Source organism: Dermacentor variabilis, chromosome 4 (assembly GCF_050947875.1).
Source record: "Dermacentor variabilis isolate Ectoservices chromosome 4, ASM5094787v1, whole genome shotgun sequence".
Classification (NCBI taxonomy): domain Eukaryota; kingdom Metazoa; phylum Arthropoda; class Arachnida; order Ixodida; family Ixodidae; genus Dermacentor; species Dermacentor variabilis.
In genome coordinates, this window is record NC_134571.1 from 19,404,015 (window position 1) to 19,423,712 (window position 19,698).

General features: G+C 47.3%; 1 protein-coding gene across 6 annotated transcripts in view; it reads left to right on the top strand.

Moving 5' to 3' along the window:
* Window positions 1–19,698, top strand: part of LOC142578751 (uncharacterized) — a 90,485-nt gene that overhangs the window by 62,375 nt on the left and 8,412 nt on the right. For all 6 annotated transcript variants that reach the window (XM_075688287.1, XM_075688292.1, XM_075688288.1 and 3 more), the window contains 4 exons: window positions 3,165–3,820; window positions 7,528–7,804; window positions 18,057–18,240; window positions 19,047–19,089. In XM_075688287.1, the coding sequence (XP_075544402.1) occupies window positions 3,165–3,820; window positions 7,528–7,804; window positions 18,057–18,240; window positions 19,047–19,089 (1,160 nt within the window). The remainder of the gene's footprint in view (window positions 1–3,164; window positions 3,821–7,527; window positions 7,805–18,056; window positions 18,241–19,046; window positions 19,090–19,698) is intronic.

Consider the following 19,698-nt stretch of genomic DNA (forward strand, 5'->3'; position numbering starts at 1 on the left):
TCGTCTTGTTTCGCATGTAATCTGAGACCGTCTGCTTCGAAATATTAAATTCTTTAGCAACTCCGTTTTGAGACCGGCCGCTCAGGACTTGCTGCACAATGCCAATCTTTGTCACCATTGACATTGTGGTATATTTAGTACCACGCTTGCCAGCATTCCCCAGTTCAGTCTGCGCAGGCACTATCGGCACCATTAGACACTTGACGCGATGTTTCCGTATGCCACGTTCGATCACCGCAACCTCAACACAGCACACAAAACAAACACTACTGCGCTGTCACTCCGGCACCATTCGCACAAACTAAAAACGTTGCCTACTCGCAGCGTCGTGCACAAAGAAAGAAACAAATCAGCTGCTGGATTGCCTTGACATGGCTTACTAAGCTGAAACCGGGACTGCTGTATTCATTCATAGCCACTCTACCGAAGCAGGCAGAAACGATGATGATGGGCGGGTATTTTCAGTAGAGCCACCTCGTGGGACAGCAAGGAGGCTCAGTTCAAAACAGAAATGGCATTCAGCAAGTCTAACCATGCACCGGTCAGAGTCGGTGGGGGCAAGTGCCATTGATCGAGTTGGCTCAAGAAGTGTTCGAAAAATCAGATGAGAGGTTGCAAGGTGTCCGAACTTTCGGCAGTTGTTATACATTATGGTCTATGGGGAGAATGGTGGTTCCGTGAAGCAGACCGAATAATCGAGCATGTCCGAGTTTTTGGAGTCGGAAAAATCAGTCGGCGACTGTAGTGTGATTTGTCAAGTTCACTTCCGTTGGTTTGAACCCTGAACCACCCCTTGGGCTTGGTGAAAAAGAGAGTCTGCTTTATAGCAAACGCTGCTGTGAATATTGTAGCCAAGTTTTGCACTCGTGTGCAGCAAGTGGAGCTCAGAAGCGCAGTGCGAAGTCGCGTTTTTCTCAAGCACTTTCTTTTCAAATAAAGCCTTCTCTTCACCCTCTGTGAAGCTGCCTGCAACTGCCATATTTCTTCATTTAGCAGTTTCCCATAGATTGCTTCTATTGGCCTATAGCTGACATCAATTAAGAAGGGTATTTGGATCAGTTCGTTTCCTTCTGTTACTGTATATATTTATGGACTCAATTTGTTAAACAGGCTGAAGCAAGCAAAAATCTGCATTTTGAATTCCGATAAGAATTCATACTTCCTGAAGACGCCGACTATTGTCTGCTCACGCTTGGGCGCAGCACAGCCACTCGTGTAGGAATGAACCTTTGGTCACACTGCTTACCGGTGTCTTAGCCGTTGGGTCTCACTAATTTCGATTAGTTTTGAACACTCAACAAGCTGAAACATAAGGTCAGACCACATACACACTTGCCAGTGCGGGCTCACATTTGGACGCTCCTGGCACGTTGGCAGACATCGCTTCATATTGAGCCTTGACAGTGCTTCAAAATGCACAATTTGGATGTGGCTACTATCCATTGATCAAGCTTTTGCAGGGCAAAGCTGGTCTCCAGCCCTGCACTCCAGCCCTGCCATGCAGATAGAAAACGTAGTTTGCCTCTACAGTTGCATGTAGGTGCGACACACCCGCTTGCTGAGCTCGCTGTGGCTAACTGAGGACAACAGCATACTCTGATTGGTCTCTGTGGGCGACGTGATTCCAAGCGTCTGGTGAGTCGGCCCAAGCACCAGCATTTCACTGGCACAGGTCATCTGCTTCCCGAGTTACACATTCGAGGTGTGTCGCCATCATGGTCGATGCTCGTTACACTAGGAATCCTTTCAATACGAGTTCACAGTAAGGCATCCATCGCTTGGCCGATGTGGGTGCTGGGAACCTACTTGCGTGAGCGAACATAAAGGCGCCATTTCATTTGACCTTTGAAAATTGTGTGAATTCCATAGAGATATGTGTGAAAGGAATACTTACCACTCAATGCAAGAAAACACAGCTGCACATAGCACTAGCACACTGTAGCACAGCAAATAGCCGAAACACTGTGAACACAATCACAAGTTGAGGGATAGCCTCCTAGTTTAGCACATCGTAGGCACCAAAGTCGGAAGTATAGTTGAAGGAGTAGGAGCACCGTGAAGGCTAGATTTTATTGCCAATAACTCCACCTCTGCTGAATGCATTGAGGTACTTTTTGCTCTAAAGTATTTCTGAAGTAGTCTATTTTAACTTGAAATGCATTTCTTGACTTAGATAAAAAGTATTTCAGTGCTCTCTGTAAACTGATGTCACCAAAAGCGATTGATCAGAAATGTAGCCCCAGCATGTTTCCTGAAAATGTTGCGAATGTAGCAAAGGTAGAAGCACTGCATGAAGCTTTGAAGGGGTGTTTTAAGAAACACATTGCTTTTCGTAATGAATTTTAGTGCCAGGTGTGCAAACATTGTGTTGTATGCTTCGCAGGACAAGAGTACTTAAGAAGAAGGAAACGTGACTGTCAGTTGCAGTTTCCATTCCAGTGGGAGAGAAAGCAATGTTGGACTAATCACATGATGCTGCACAGTGCCATTCTCTGGTGTTCAATGATCAGCTGCTGCAATTAAAAAAAAATTATGGGGTTTTACGTGCCAAAACCACTTTCTGATTATGAGGCACGCCGTAGGGGAGGACTCCAGAAATTTCGACCACCTGGGGTTCTTTACGTGCACCTAAATCTAAGTACATGGGTGTTTTCGCATTTCGCCTCCATCGAAATGCAGCCGCCGTGGCTGGGATTCAATCCCACGGCCTCGTGCTCAACAGCCCAACACCATAGCGACTGAGCAACCATGGTGGGTTGCTGTAATCATTGGGTGCTATAATATGGCTTTTCCTTGGCTTTATTTGGGTTTGCTATGCATGATAGCTGTCTCCTGCTGCACATTTGTTAGTAAACACGTGTCATTGCTTTCTTCTGATGATGTTGGGTGCTGTTGATTAATTGCCGAGTTCTGACACCCTAAAGCAATTCATATGCTATGTGTAGCATCATAATTAAGGGTTCCAGAATTATATTTGCTGCCTGAAGTTTTTAACATAAACGGAAATATTACTGTCTGAAGTACATTAGTATTTTATGTGTTCTGTCTCTCTGGGAATGAAAACATTGTGGTTACGGGTGTTATATCTGCTGAACCACGCTGGATGGGACCCTGCTCCAGTCAACGTCTCATTGCTGCCATCCCATGCATGAATGTGTTTTCAGGGTTGGAGAAGTTCGGCCAGGCTTCCTGCAGCCACAGTTCCCGCCATGCAGGCCACCTTTTACTGCCGGGGATCCAGGCCTTCCTCCAATGGGGACACCTCGACTTGGTGGACCCCCGCCACCCCCTCAGGCCCTTCTTGCATCGAGCTTAGCTCCTCCTCCTCCACTTGCACCGCCCTCCATGACGGTGACCAGGCCACACCTAGTGGGGCCTGAGACAGCAGCCCGAGGGCAGCCTGTATTCATGGTTGCAGCAGGCCAGCCGCAGCCAATGCAACAACCCCTACAGCCGCCGCTTCAGCAGCCAATGCAGCAACCAATACAGCAGCCAATGCAGCAGCCAATGCAACAACCAATGCAGCAACCAATGCAACAACCAATGCAGCAGCCAATGCAGCAACCGGTACAGCAACCGGTACAGCAACCGGTACAGCAACCGGTACAGCAACCGGTACAGCAGCCGATGCAGCAGCCGATGCAGCAGCCGATGCAACAGCCACTTCAGCAACCTATTCAACAAACTCTGACAAAGCCGCCTGCCTTGCAGACGACAGTGCAACCGCCAACTATGTCACAGATGCCAGCAGTCACTCTGCCAAGCCCCTTTCCGGCAGTGCAGGTGGATGGCCTCGCGGCCCAGCAGTCACCATCACAAGGTACGCGCTGCCTGCTTTGGCAAACTTTCTTTTTTTGCATTGATAACTCAAATGGGCTTAAACACTCGAACCTCGTTATAATGAAACACAATATAACAAAATAATGGATATAACAAAGTAAATGAAATTCTCCTTGAAATCCCCTTAGAGATCCATGTATTCAAAACCTCATTTTAACGAAGGGAAGTTGTCCGACCAACGGATATAATGAACTAGATTTGTCTCCAAAATGAAAAAATGCCCGACCGTTGCTTGCCAAGTACATCGCTCTACCGCGTACTGAGCCAGCGTGGCAAAGTTCACCTGCAATCTTGATCACAGTGCTCTGTGCCTCGTGCTGCTCAACCACGACAAGCCAAGTGGAAAGCAGACGTGACAGATCGTCACAATAGAACAGAAGCAGCTATCTAAATTCTGTCACGTCAGGTGGCCACGTGTTGCACACGCTGAAGATTCTTTTGTTGTTTTAGTGGAGTTTCATTGCATGTGTGGCCATGTAGCAGTTCCATAGGCTGGAATGCTGTCTTCCTATCTCCATGTTTACAATTGTGTACTCCAGTGGATATATAAGGCAGTAAATGGATATAACAAAGTAATTTTGGCTCCCCTTCAACTTCGTTATGATGAGGTTCGAGTGTATCTGACTTGAAATGTAGCTTGTGCAAACTATCCACCCCCAGTACCTTATTGCGTCATCGTAGCATAAGCCGGAAGCCACAGCAGTACTACATGTTTTCCCGCTCAATCTAATCCAACTACCAGTCATTTTAATCCAAGAGTCACTCAGTTTAATCCAAGCAGCAATATATTTAATCCAAACGTTGACCGAAATAATCCAAATGCCTGTGAATTTAACCCAAGCATAACACACTTCAAAAACTTTGGGTTTCAAGGCAACTGAAATTTTCTGACAATTTTAGATGTTTCTGTTTATATTCCAAACAGAGTTTCTCCCATGTGACTAATGACAATCTTTGGGCGCTTTTCTTTTTTGTGTTTTGAGATCAACTCAGAAGACAGAAATTCTTGCAGACAAGTTTTAGGAAATGTCAGCATTGGATCGTTAAGAGATTTTGTGACGCAGGTAGCATGTCGTCATGGTTATCATCTGAAACACGAATAAGTGACCCAGTGGTGATCACTGGGCAGGGGTAGACCTTGGCCACTAGTCAATATGAATCACTTTTTCTATCGCTCTTAGTAGCATTCAATCGAACACATTGTCATTGACACTATTGTGATTCTCATGAAATTAGCAATTAACTGCATGATGCACCTAACTGATAGGGCCTAGTCATTAGTGAACATGAGTTACTATGCTCAATTCAATGTTATTGCTGTTTTGAATGCCATAACATCATGGATATCAAATGAAATGTCATAAAAATTGGAGGACGCTTAAGCTTCGCCTTCAAGAGTGGAACGCGACAGCGTTCCTGTCGACCCGCCAAGGGGTGTAAGACAATGGGCCGCAGGGCAGCCATCACTTACGAGGCGCCCCGCATCGGACGCGGTGAGCGTCGAGCCATATGGTCGAGCAACGCAGCGTTCGGCGCAGCAACGAAACGTGCGCCTGAGCAAGCGGAACGAACCAAAGAACTCGGTATCTCGGAGGGGGAAATGATGCACGCCAGCCAAACGTCGTGATCGGCACGGGCCGAAAGATAGACAGATAGTGATCTAAAGAAAGGAAGGCCGCATGATTCCGCAGAGGGAGCAAGGCGAAGCGTTGTCAGGGGAGAGAGAGTCCATGCCGCGACCCGCCTCGCACCGGTCCTCGTACAGCTCCAATGTGCGCGTGGCGTGCCATCTGTCGGGCAGCGCCGTACATGGAGAGGAGGGGGTCTTCTATGTTTGCCGCAAGATGGCTCTGTGTGTGCGGAAAGCCCAGAAGAAATGCAGCGGAAACGCACTTCGCTACTCGTGTAATTGCGACTTCTGTAAGTTACATGTTCATAATTACCGATATACACCGCAGTATAACTTTCCACGGCTCGTTTCGGAGGCAACACCGCATTCACTAGAGGCGCGTTTGTACCGCTTGGAAGCATCGAACTCGTGGCTGAGTGGTAGCGTCTCCGTCTCACACTCCGGAGACCCTGGTTCGATTCCCACCCAGCCCATCTTGGAAGTTGCTTTTTATTTATGAAGTGCCTGCCGTGATTTATCGCTCACGGCCAACGCCGCGGACGCCGACGCCGACGACACCGGCTTTTCTGCGACACGAGCTCCTTAACGCTATCGCGTTAAAACAAGAGATTCAACCATGACTAATAGAAATGGGTGTGCTTGGTCACTAGTGATTTTGAATCACCTATTTTCTCTGAGAGGCATCTTTCATTCATGCCTGTGTGTCGATTGTGCCTGTGTGTCATGCATTGGTGTCGATTAAACTGTCATAAAATGAGCATTTTTTATCATTTCCAAATGATAATGCCGAATCATCAGTGGTCAATAGTGATGCGCTCGCTTTAGCACTCTTCTATTTTCACGCAGCACAGTGTCGTGGACATCAAATGAAGTCATTTAAACAGCAATTCAATTATGGTAATTCATTGACACTGGGATTGAGTCACTACTAATCATCAACCACTATATTCAGAATGACATTGGTAGCTTTCATTAGTGGATGTCATCATTGGTAACAATCAAACTCATAAAATGAGAATTTTTGGTGTCATTGTTCAATGATAATGCTGAGCAATTAGAGATAACTAGTGATGCGCTCAGTCCATTGTGCTTGTACTTTTATGCAGCATAGCATCATGGATGTTATATAAAATCTTCAGAGATAACTAGGGTGTAGTCACTAGAGATCATGGCTCACTTTGGTCTATATTACAGCCATCATTGGGGCACGCTGTCATTAGTTTATATCAAAGTGTCATTAAATGAGCACTTCTTGCTCATTTGTTGCTTGCTGATAATGGCAAGAAACATTTATTAATTATATTTGTGTTCATTATATTGAGCTTTGATTGTATGAGCACCAAATGTTTTCTTAGATAACATCCATTGGTGCAGACGTTTTACTGAATGTCTCTTTTTTACTTGAGCATTACAATACATATGAATGGCAAGGTGTTGGTGCAGGATGGTAGTTTCGGCAGAGTCAACCAGGACTGTGGCTCCATGAATGCTGCAGGTCATCGCATATGTCTAGTTTTCTGACCTACTTGATTATGCAGGCTTGTTTTTGCTTGAGTTATTAGGCAACCTTAGGAAAAAGGAGGGCCTTGCCTACAAAGTGTTGCTCTCATGTTCAACATTATCAGCATCTTTGTCATCTACACAGTTGGCACGGGCATTATGTTCTTTAGATTACTTTTGTTTATTCTTCTCATTCATTTGCAGCTGTCATTATAGTGCACAAAAGGTTTCTAATGCAGCCTGTCCCTATGAAATCAATGCGTAGCCACCTCCTACTTGCCCAGACAAGCTCTCCGAGGCTGATATATGTGCACCAGACACCATAAATAAAATGTTCTTGCATGCACTCAGATGATAGATCACTGGCTAAGGCATTGCACTCTCAGTTAGATTTGGGTACTGTAGACCCTGCTGTCACTGGAGAATTAATTTTTTCCTCGGTTATACTGCTGTAGAGTCGTTTAGTGAACAGATTGCTTGTGCATGCTTGTAGTCAATTCAGATTGATTCAACAGATTTATGCCACTGTGTTCATGCGGTGGCAAATTTTCTTCCAGATCCAACTGCTGCTCCACCGCAACCATCGGCTTTGGACGTGAACGTGGGTGAACTCTTCTCCAAGCTGGTTGCTGCAGGCATCCTCAAGCAAAGTACAGGCAATGGGAATGCAGCCGGGAGCCAGTCTGCAGAGCAGTACCAACCAATGGCAGCGGGTGGCCACTTGCAGAAGAAGAAAAGGAGGAGGGCACGAGGAGAGCACGGTAGACAGGAGCCGAAGAAACCTATCGAAGGCATCCCGCTGCTCAATTTCTCCAGGACAGACCAACTGAAGATGTAAGAGCTTGTCACCTTTGCAAGCATAATGCGTGGTTTGCCCGCTTACCGGTGCATACCGTAAAAACCGGACTATAGGTCGGACCGGAATATAGGTCGATTTCCCAACTAATGAATTCTAAAAATGAAAAAGAAAAATCTTTTTCAATGGCAAAAGTACTGAAAGACACCCTTACTATGAAACAAATGCGACTTATCTGGTTGCACAATGGTGGCAGTATTTATTTAAACGCTGCTCGCATGTGCATCTGGTTAAGTTTTTAACAGTATCGCGCGACCATCGACCCGCGTGCTTGTCAGCACCCTATTAATGGTGCTGAGCGGTGAAACAAACGAGATACGCCCACGTGTACACATGCGCTTACTTTCGCTATTTCGCCGCTCCGTGCCGTGATAATGTGCTGACAAACACGCGGGTCGATGGTCGCGCGATACTCTTAAAAATTGGCCGGGTGTACAGTACACAGAAGGGCACGAAGTGCGCAAGCACTACTCCGAATCAGAGGAACGCCTTTGATCAGAGTCGTCCGAACTAGAGTCAGATGACGAGTGCTTCTTGCTGCCAAGTCCATAGGCGCGCGCGATCTCTACCGCTTTCAAACAGATGCATTCGGCAGTCACCGGCAGCGACCTTACACGCAGCTCCCAGACGAACTCCGTGCAACCTTGTCTTCCAGTTCTGCGGTCCGCTGCAATCCGCCCACGAACTGATGTTTTATTTTGGTTGCTGCAAGTTGTAATACGTTGCTTTTGCCTCCGCCACTACCGAATGCTCTTTTTGGATACTCCAAATTCGCGCTGTGCCGCCAGGTTGCCGTGGGCTTCCGCGTACTCAATTGCCTTTTTCTTGAAGGCGACGGTGAATTGACGTCAGCTTCCACTCATTTTGAAACAAAATGTGAAAAAGCAGCCTTTAACCAATATAACTTTGTGACAATCGAAACGCAAAATGCCGGTGCCACGATGTCTGCACGCTGCGCTGCTGCTGATGGCGATGGTGGCTGTTTACTTCATCCGCCCATTGTTGCAAGACTTCCGCAGTTTTTCTGCCAATGTCCGGTATATAAGACGAGTGTCGACTTTTCGCAATGGTTTACTGAAAAAAAGTTCGACTTATATTCCAGTTTTTACGGTAGTCTCACTGCTGCACATATGTTTTCAGTTCTCATTGAACAACATTTGTGTTGCTACAGTAGAACCCCAATTACAGTGAAACCTTGTTAAACCGTAGTTGGCCGGAGCTCGGAAAAAGTACGTACTAAACGGTAGCACTGTTTACCAGAATAGCATGAGATCGCCCACTTACCTGTTGAAAACGGAACTCTGAGAGAGTGCGAAGAAAGGGGAAAAAAACATGCAGTATTTATTCACTTCGCGCGACAAAAGTGTTATTTTTGTTTGATGCCGCGGCGGCCTAGCACGACAGCGGCCTCAAACTTACTGAAGCTGCGTGCCAGCTCCCTCTTCCCAGCAAACACTCGCATGGCAGATTACTCGTTGGCGTTACGTATTCTCCGTGCACGTGCACAGTAGTACTGCAGATGTCCCGGGTGCGCCTTTTTCATTGCTGGGTGCCGGAGTTTGGAATACTTTTCATTTGGAATAGAGTTACGTTATTGCGCCCTGTTCTCGTCGCGACGATTACATTCATGAGGCTGACGTAACGCGCAGCTTATGCCACTGTCAAGCCTGAATCGCCCGTGATGTCGCTTTCCGTGTCGTCCTCATCACTGTCGCTAGTCGACACTCCGACAACAACGCAGGCAACGATGGCGAAAAGTCGAACCTCGTAGCTGACATGTCTTCGCGGTCGCAGCAGCGCTGCCGAGCAACTTCTTCGCATTCCAAATGCCACACACTGTAGTCAACAGCAGATCCCTGTTGCGTGCCAGCGCCGACTTCATGTCACGTTCGATAGCAGTGACAATGTCTAATTTTTCTTCTACGCTGAGCACCCGGCGTCTTTTTTTATTTGAGCTTCGGAACGATGTGAGTCCTCGCTTGCACGATGCCATAACGCTCTCTGGCACAGCGTCAAAATGATGTTGATGTTGAGGTGGCTTCACGCCCAAACGCACAGGGCGCTTGGAGGCCGTTGTTCCGATCTCTGAGGCTTGTTGTTCTGCCGGGCTGCCCGATGGAGACAGCGCACCGCCGTGTTTGCTCGATGAAAAGTGAAACGCTACGTTTTAACCGATGCGTACGCAATAAGCTGGTACGGTTTATGCGTATACAGAACACATTATGTTCAATGGCCGCTGAGTCGGGGATTTGACTTTACTACTTTTAAAACGAAACTACTGTTTAAGCGGGTACGGTTTAATGAGGTTTTACTGTATACAGTCGACTCCCGATAATTCGAAGCCACTTAATTGGAATTTTCGGTTAATTAGAAGTGAAGTGCTGGTCCCGTCAGTTTTGCATGTAATCCTTCCTATAGAAGAAATTGCTCGATAATTCGAAGTCCTCATCCAGTAATATTGTTTAATTGGAAGTTAATTTTCAGCCAGGATCCTCGAGGTGACCGTCATTCTTTGGTAGAATGTGCAATTTTTCAAGTGTTGCAACAGTTCCGTGCTCCGCGTTGGTGTCATCGCCACCGCAGCCGCCCGCAACGCCATCCTTCTTGGAGCGGCACAATTATTCATTGCTACGGCTGCCGTGGCCTCCGCGATCAACTCCGGCGGGAGGCGAAGCGGCTCCCGCGCGTGGCCGGAGCTGATCGCGGAGACCATGCGGGTGCCATAGGTGCACGCAGCGCTGCATACTGGCAGTGGCGAGATTGTGCGAGATTAGTCTTGCAGCGTGCGCAGCGTATGTCGAGGCGTGTGTTGGTCGAGCGCCTTTGTGCGGGAAGCTCGTAGGCTAGGTTGTTCCACGAGTGATTCGGAATTGACTGTACCTAGTCGCGCAGTTTATAGCCATGGCAAACCGTGGCTCTTATCGCACGCTCGACCTGGCAACGAAAGTCGAGGTTTTGAAGGAGGTTGAGAAGGGAGGTGCCTCCAAACAAGACATAGCACGGAAGTACGGGATCAAGCCGAACACGCTCTCTAACTACATCAAGAACAAGCGCACAATAATGGATGCATTTGAGAACGACAAGTTCAAGACTTCTCGGAAGCGAATGCGCACCGGCCCTTACCCAGAGTTGGAGAAGGCTCTGCTGGTTTGGATTAGGGAGGCCAGGAGCAACAAACTTCCTCTCAGCGGAGACATCGTTGCGATGAAAGCCCGAACGCTTGCAGCAATGTTGGGGATCGATGACTTCCTTCGTCAGATGGATGGCTGACGCGCTTTAAAGATCGCCATGACCTGGTTTTCAAGAGCGTTTGTGGTGAAAAGGCGTCCGTTAACCAGGAAACATGCGCCACGTGGAAGGACGGAAAGCTGCGTGAATATCTCGCCGAATACAGACCGGAAGACATCTTCAATGCAGGTGAGACTGCACTCTTCTATCGGCTTCTACCAGAGAAGACCCTGACATTCAAGGACGACAACTGTGCTGGGGGCAAACACAGCAAGGAGAGAGTGCCGGTGCTGATCGCGGCAAACATGACTGGCACGGAACGATGTCGGTTACTTGTGATCGGGAAAGCCGCGATGCCGAGATGTTTTAAAGGCGTGAAGACGCTGCCTGTGGACTATGAGGCGAACAAAAAAGCGTGGATGACGGCCGAAATCTTCATGAGCTGGATAAGCAAATTTGACCGCAAGTTTGCTGCTTCGAACCGCAAGGTGTTGTTCCTTGTCGATCACTGCAGTGCTCAAGTGAATGTGCCAGCCTTGAGTGCAATACGCCTCGCATTTTTGCCTGCAAACACAACGGCTGTTTTGCAGCCAATGGACCAAGGCATCATCAAGAATGTTAAAGTCCTGTACAGGCGGCACCTCCTCAAGCGCATGATTTTGTGTATGGATAGCTCCACAAAGTACGAGGTGAGCCTGCTTAGGGCCATTTACATGTTGGCGCGAGCATGGGATCGTGTGAAGCAAGAAACAATCACAAACTGCTTCAGGGCTTGTGGTTTTGTGGCAGCTTCTTCGAAGGATGCCTCTGAAATTTCAGCGGAGGAAGCGTCAACAAGCGAGCTTGACGGCACTGATTTTGGTGATGCTCTCGGGGACGTCAATTTTGAAGATTACGTCGCCGTAGACAAGGCGGTCGAAACGTGCGGTGCGCTGACGGATAGTGAAATTGTAGAGATTATTCGGCCCCAGGAAGCGACCCAGGAAAGCGACGATGACGTTGAAGGCGAGCCGCAACCTAAGGCTGCCGATGTAGCTGCGGGCCTTGCTCTTGCGGAGCGCTTCCTTGCCGCTGAAGGTGACGCGGAAGAAGCGTTCCGCCACATCTACAGCCTGCAGAACTTGCTTTCAGCAGGGCGATTCGGCATGAAGAAGCAAAGCAAGATGACCAACTATTTTTCTTAGAGAAAATACTCGATTTCGCCACAAATAAAGTGATGTTTTTTGTGTTTTGTGCTTAATTGGAAGTTTGTTTAATTCGAAGTTTTTTGCGGTCCCCGTGAACTTCGTATTAACGGGAGTCGACTGTATGACTTTCTCAGGACTGCGAAAAAGCGTTGTAAAATGCGGGCGTCGTAAAATCCGAACATAAATTATGCCTATAAAGATACTAGTTATTTCGCACGACGGATTTACGAGAAACTTCAATGTAAACTACTAACATACTCTGCAGGGCTTGGAAACCCAAATTACCAAAAAAGTAAATGCGATAAGAATTAATGCTGCAGTATAGGTCAGGCTTTATTCAAACGAATCTTTATGGCGCTACAATGCCCACTGCCGCGATTCCCGCCAGCCGGCGCAAACCTTAAAAAATGTTAGTAAGTTTCTTTTGGACCTTGCTTGATCCGTGAACCAAGAGCTTTTGCTCGAGTTGGGCAACCTTCAAAAGGAGATCCTCTGTGGCTTCGCATGAGCAGATGAAGTTCCAAATGCTGTCTATGTGCCGTAGCACCTCGGCAAACGTGGTAGGCACAGGCACGGCATCTGTGGCGTCATCATCGTCCTCGCCCGATGTCGCAGCGGTGTCGGCACTAGGCAAAGCCTCCTCGATGGCATCATCCAGCGACACCTCGCCACAGCTCGCAACGTTGTCGTCGGCATCCACGTACTCGGCGAAGGTCGTGGTGAGGTTTAAACCCTCGAAATCGACATCGGTGAAGCCTGCATTGGCCTCAAATGGCATCGAGGTTGTGTCCCCAGCAGAGGAGGCAGTCTCTCGCTTAAAGCCACAGTGCTTGAACGAGTTAGCGATTGTGCTTTGCGACACTGCGTTCCACGAACTGGCAATAAAATGCATGGCGTTTAGCCCAGTGATCTTTTTTTCCAACACGCTGCGCTCCATAGCCGCCAGCTGATGCTGCACTAACTGCTTCTGGTGCCCTTGCTTGACACAGTTAATGATTCTGGCATCCAGCGGCTGCAGCCGGCTTGTGCAGTTGGGTGAAAAAAAAAAAAAAACCTTTATGTTCCTCAGGCTGGACTTATTGTGTGGGTGGCATGGTGCGTTGTCCACGAAAAGCAATATTTTTCTCCTCTTAGCACCCATTTTGTTATCCAGCTGCTGCAAAATATTGCTGAAGAGCGAAGACGTAATCCACGCCTTTTTGTTGAAGTTGAAGCTGTACGGCAGCGTCTTCGAGTTCTTAAAGCACCGTGGCTTTGCAAACTTTCCAACAGCGAGCCCAGGCAGCCTCTCGGCACGCTTCTAATTAGCACAGAATAGTGCCGTCACACGCTCTTTACTACGCTTGCAACCATGACAGCTGGTACCCTTAAACGCAAGGGTTTGCTCAGGCTGCATATGGTAAAAAATACCACTCTCATCGGCTTTGAAAACGTTGCAGGGCTTCAATACAGTAATCATTTCCGGCAGCGACTCCATCCACTCGTTCACCATCGAAACGTCCACGGAAGTGCTTTCTCTGCAGGAGCAGCTGTACACAATCCTGTTTCATTTTTTAAAGCAATCCAGCCATCTGTTCGATGTCTGAAAGTCGTTGATGCCCAGACGCAATGCCACAAGGTCCGCCTTTTCTTTTAGAATGGCGCTGTCAACGTTGATCGCAGAGCTCTGTGTTTGATGCAGCCACTTGACGAGAACTTTTATTAACTTCTCATGCTGTCCTCCTTTTACCGCTTTCCGCTTGAGCCCGAAGTTGTTGGCATTCTGCAATATCACCGCTTTGTTTGCCAGGATCGTCTTAAGCAAAGATTCGGGTATCTTAAGGTCCTGGGCAATGCTGGCTTTCGTGACTTCATGCCGCTTTTCCGCTTCCTCGATAATGTTCAGCTTATCGCCGCACGATAGAATTGTCCACTTTCGGGACATCGTGCGTCGTGTTGCTCCACACAGCTCAAAACCTCCGCTGAACGCTGGTCGCTAGGATTACAACGAAGAACATGTGCAATAAGCCTAGGCATCTCCGCACTACCTTGTTGGCGATCGGCTGCTGGGAAACTGGAAGGAGAGAAACGCTTCTTCAGTGCGTCTAGAGGCGACGCTGCCAAGAAGAGAGAGAGAAAGTTATTGTGGAGAAGAAAACATGCTATTTCAGCACAGCGAGCTTCGCGGGCGGCAGCTGGTCGGGGAGAGAGGAACGAACAATGAGACGAAGCAGGGAAGAAAGCTGCGCCGAAGCAGACCGGTCGAGCGGTGTCAAGCGCTCCGCATGCGGAAAGGCGGAGCGAGGAAAGGGACCCGCGGCACTTTTCTTTCGTCTGCTGTTCCATCCCGCGTTTCGCGAGAGTCATCGTATAACACGGGTCAGCCATAAAATTGTGTCGGATAACCAGGGTATTTAATGCATTGCTTCTATGGGGACTTCGCCGGGACTGCGCTAAAACCTGGGACATATAATCGGGATTCCACTGTAAACAATGCAATAAAGTGCTGCTATATGGCCACTTCCGCTTTTAATTTAAGGCTAGTACACTGCCATTGTGATCACCTGAATCACAATCAACATTGTCGAGTGCCACTGGAAAATCTCATCAACACTCCTGAACTGCTCATCCTATTAAAAAATTCAGCTTGAGAGTTTTTCTTAGCGTCTACCATATATCTTGTGAGGGCCTACAGTGGCAATTTTATTCAAACTATTACAGTAAAGCCTCGTTAATGCGTGTGCACCTAAAACATATTAATTGCTAAAACGTAGTTGGGACAGATCCCTGGCCATAGCGCCTAATGTATTGGCTGACTGCTGCAGTTGCTCTTTGTATGCCTACCAGTTAGTGTGTTCCACTATCACTTTTTGTTGCATTTCACTATCACTGGGCTGCCATGACTTGCGGTATGGATGATGCAATGCTGTGCCGCAAAAGGTCTTCCACCTTTTTGAAAAGTGCAGACATCAGCATACCAATAAATTCGGCTTCGGTATGATCACGTGGAGTGACGTCTATACCGTGAAACCTTGTTAATTTGCATTTCATGGGACGGCAAGAAGTGTCCGAATTAACCTTATGTTAAATTATCGAGGGTAGACCTGAGCCTGGGTCGCGTTAAACCTTGCCGGACGTACAAGAAGGTTGTATCCATCCATCCATCCATCCATCCATCCATCAAAACACAATAAAATCCTCACTCCACCAATTTTATTTACATTTGTTCACAATTCATTCACTTGATAAGTATACTACAACCTTCGCATTTATTTCGCACAAAAATTAGTGCAGAAACTTCGGTTATCGTCATCTCGTGACCGATTAGCACTCACCACAGCGAGGGCCTAGTGACTTCCTTTGAAGTGCGGCCTGTTCGGCCATGGCACAAGACCCGCGTTTGTCTGCAACATGCACTTTCCAGTTACAGTAAGTCCTTGTTATAACAAAGCCGCATTACTCAAATGACCGCATTATTCGAAATTTCTCCCAGTCCCGTCCCAAATGCATGCATTTAAACTGGAATACTCCAAGCATACTGATAAACTGCACTGCTTAGAACTGTCAGGGGGCATGTGTGTACTCACTGTGACGCACAGTGCCTTTCGCACCAAGCGAAGCGTTCCACGCTAGGTGAGCGAGCGATCCTCTCTGTTTCCAGCTACACCGTCGTGCTACCTGTGTACCATTTTCCACCATGCTATGCTCGCGTGTTGCGGGGAGTGGGTGTGCACTCATGGCAGCGTTGCATGCCTTTTGAGCCTTGAATAAGCTGAAAGGGACTGACAAACGATATTTAAGGACCTAGTTTTTTATGGCAGAACGCAATGCTCACCCTCTGTAGTGTTTACACTTGCTGCGGTTACTTCCAAAAGCACGTGGATGTTTAGTAAGGAGAATTTTTTCAATCTGAGCAGTCTCTAAAGAAGTTAGTCCCTCCTCCAGCAACACTGAGAAGTGAATAATGTCGATAGCCCAGCTCGCAAATTGAGAAAGCCGCCCATCGCTCTGCTTTCACACAAGTGAGTGTAACTGTGGTTAACCACCTACATTTCAACCTTTTCAACTACTTTTGAAAATAAAAAGCTGGTACAATAAGTTCGCGTTGTTGAACAGACCTTTCTTATACAGTGAAATATTGTTAAACTATAGTTGGCCGGAGCTCCAAAAAAGTATGTACTAAACGGTAGTACTGCTTAACTGAAATATCATGAGATCACCTACTTACCTGTCTAAAACGGAACTCAGAGAGAGTGCGATGAAAGGGCAAGAACATGCAGTATTTATTCACTTTGCACGACAAAAGTGTTATTTTCGTTTGATGCCGTGGCGGCCTAGCAGCTACAACAGCAGCCTCAAACTTACTGAAGCTGCGAGCCAGCTTTTCAGCCAGCCCCTACTTCTCGGCAAACACTCGCATGGCAGATTCCTCGTTGACGTTGCATATTTTCCGTGCACAGGCACGGTAGAGCTGCAGAAGTTGTGGAATACCCTTTTCACTGTGGGTTGCTGTTCTCGTTGCAACAAATGTATTCATGAGGCTGACGTAACGTGCAGCTTCTGCCACTGTCGGGCCTGAATCGCCCTTGCTGTCACTTTCCATGTTGCCCTCATCACTGTCGTTAGACAACGCTGCGGCAACAATAGAGGCGACGATGGCAAAAAGTCGAACTTCGTAGCCGACATCTCTTCGTGGTCGCAGTAGCGCTGCCGAGCAACTTTTTCGCATCTCAAATGCCATGCACTATAGTCAACGGTAGATCTCCAGCTGTCGCGTTCCACCGCCGACTTCTTCGTGCCATGTTCGATAGCACGAACAATGTCCAATTTTTCTTCTATGCTGAGCACCCAGTGTTCTTTATCCAAGCATCGGCATGACCCGGGTCCTAGCTTGCGCGACGCCACAACGCTCTCTGGCACGGCACCATGCACGGCGCCAAAATGATGTTGATGTGGCTTCGCGCGCAAATGCACAGGGCTCTTGTAGGCTGTTGTTCTGACCTCTGAGGCTTCCTGTTCTGCCGGGCTGCCCGATGGGGATGACACACCGCTGTGAGTGCGCGACAAAATGTGTGAACACTACGTGTTAATCTATACATGCGCAATAAGCTGGCATGGTTTATCTGGATACAAAATGCATTATGTTCAATGGCCACTGGGTCGGGGATTTGACTTTACTACTTTTAAAACGAACTGTTTAAGTGGGTACGGTTTAACAAGGTTTTACTGTGTTTGTACCGTGTTTATCCCCAAGTACGCGCCTACGTCATGGCTGGCTGGCCCCTGTCGTGCTGCTGTCGATAGATGAGCCAAGCCAACTCATTGAACGCGAAGGCAGCACCATTTTTCTACTCACTACAAATGAAGGCCTGTCTGCACATTGTAAGTTAGGAAAGAAAAACTTAGAAATAACTGTACTGCATTTCAATACGAATAAAAAGACCAGGAACCGTGCACACTAATAGAAGGTCACGTGATAGGCTTCTTGTACATCCTCATGTTTTTGCCGTGTAAGGTGCCAAAGTAATTTTTCGCAACTTTTAGTGATGAATTAAAATTTAATCTACTTTTAGTGAGAAAAACATTACTTGTTTTAGCCACTACGATAGGCAATCTTTCCATCAGCGGGCTTATCTCAATTCATTTTCTGAGTGGTTGTCTGTCCCTTTAAGGTAGCGACATTCCTCCTCGCCTTTCCTTCTTGCCGCATGCATATTCCCTAACTGCTTGCCTCCTCAGATTGTTCCTTTTGATTGTGGTGATCGTGTGCTATTGCTGTGTTCGACCCTGACAAGCAGGTGCATGTCATGACAGTGAATGTTGTGTTTCCCCGCAGCAAGCATCAGAGTGTGATCAATGCCCTGCATGTGGGCACCCAGTGTGCCTCCTGTGGCCTGCGCTTCACGGATGAGAAGTGCGAGAAGTATCGGCAGCACCTGGACTGGCACTTCAGGGCCAATCGCAGGGACAAGGATGGCGCCCGGAAGGCCTTCTCCCGCAAGTGGTTCTACGAGGTGGAGGTGCGTCGCCAGTGTCTGCAGCTATAGAGCTCCCCGACTACTTAATTATTTCTACATGTATCTCAGATGTTTCTCGGCCATGATTGCATAGTGGAACCCTTGTGTTCACGCTCTATGCCCCTGGAAGCTGTTGTTTATTTTGCTGTAGCAGTTGTTGCAGAATTGCTTGAAATGTTTTGAGGCTGTGTGCTTATAATTGTTGTATTCATATAAAAAAGCCTTTCGATTTGTACATTAGGCATCTGAGAGCACTGTTCATTTCCAAGATGCTTGCAGGTAAGTGCTGGTGGAAGGTACCAGTACACAAAAAGCGTGAAAAGGCTCAAGATTTCTGCAGCCTCTGCATGTAGTCAGTCAGGAAATTGTGGGGTGGACCTGTACATGTGTGTGCAGTCTTGGCTGCTCAGGTTCCGGTACTATGCTGTGTACCCAGTAAATGAGCAAATCCAGTCTTACTATGGTTTGCATTCCCCACAAACTTGTGTAAGCATTGGTGTAGAGATTTACAGTTAAACTTGCACTCATGGAAAACTGCATTTTAGATTACAGGGCATTTTGACACTGACTTTAGGGTACCAATAATAGGGAATAACAGAAACCTTGAAACGTTGCTTAGAAAAGATAGAAATGGGGCACCTTTTTGCATCTGTTTCATTGTTTCTAACAAAACTCTTGATAGTGTTCCTGGATGCCAGTGTTGCAAGACGATACTAATAACTGCATTCTTGCTTGTTTGTTGATGCTGCTGTGTTCAGTTGTTTTGCTGGTTTCAACTGCGTTTTGAATTCTTTTGCTCATTCTTGCAGGATTGGATTCAGTTTGAAGAGATAGAAGATCTGGAAGAAAGAGGTATGCCTCTTAGTCATGCTCCTTTGCCTAAGCCAATACAGCTCTGCATTAAAGGCCCTGTGCAGTTAGGCTTGAAGTTTACCAGTACTGTCTGAGATACATTGTCTGGGACAGTGTTGCTGCCGCTTTGAAGCAGCATCATTTATTCTTTTTTTTCTTCATCATCATCATCATTATTATCATCATCAGCCTATTTTATGTCCCCTGCAGGACGAAGGCCTCTCCTTATGATCTCCAATCACCCCTGTCTTGCACCGACTGATTCCAACTAAAGCCCGCAAATTTCCTAATTTCATCACCCCGCCTAGTGTTATGCCATCCTCGACCGCGCTTCCCTTCTCTTGGCACCAATTCTGTAACCCTAATGGCCCACCGGTTATTTCACCTGTGCATTACGTGACCTGCCCAGCTCCATTGTTTTCTTTTAATGTCAATTAGAATGTCGGCCATACCCGTTTGCTCTCTGATTCAAACCGCTCTCTTTCTGTCTCTTAACGTTATGCCTAGCATTCTTCGTTCCACTGCTCTTTGTGCGGTCCTTAACTTGTTCTCAAGCTTCTTTGCCCATATGTCAGCACCAGTAAAATGCTGACATTGTACACCTTCCTT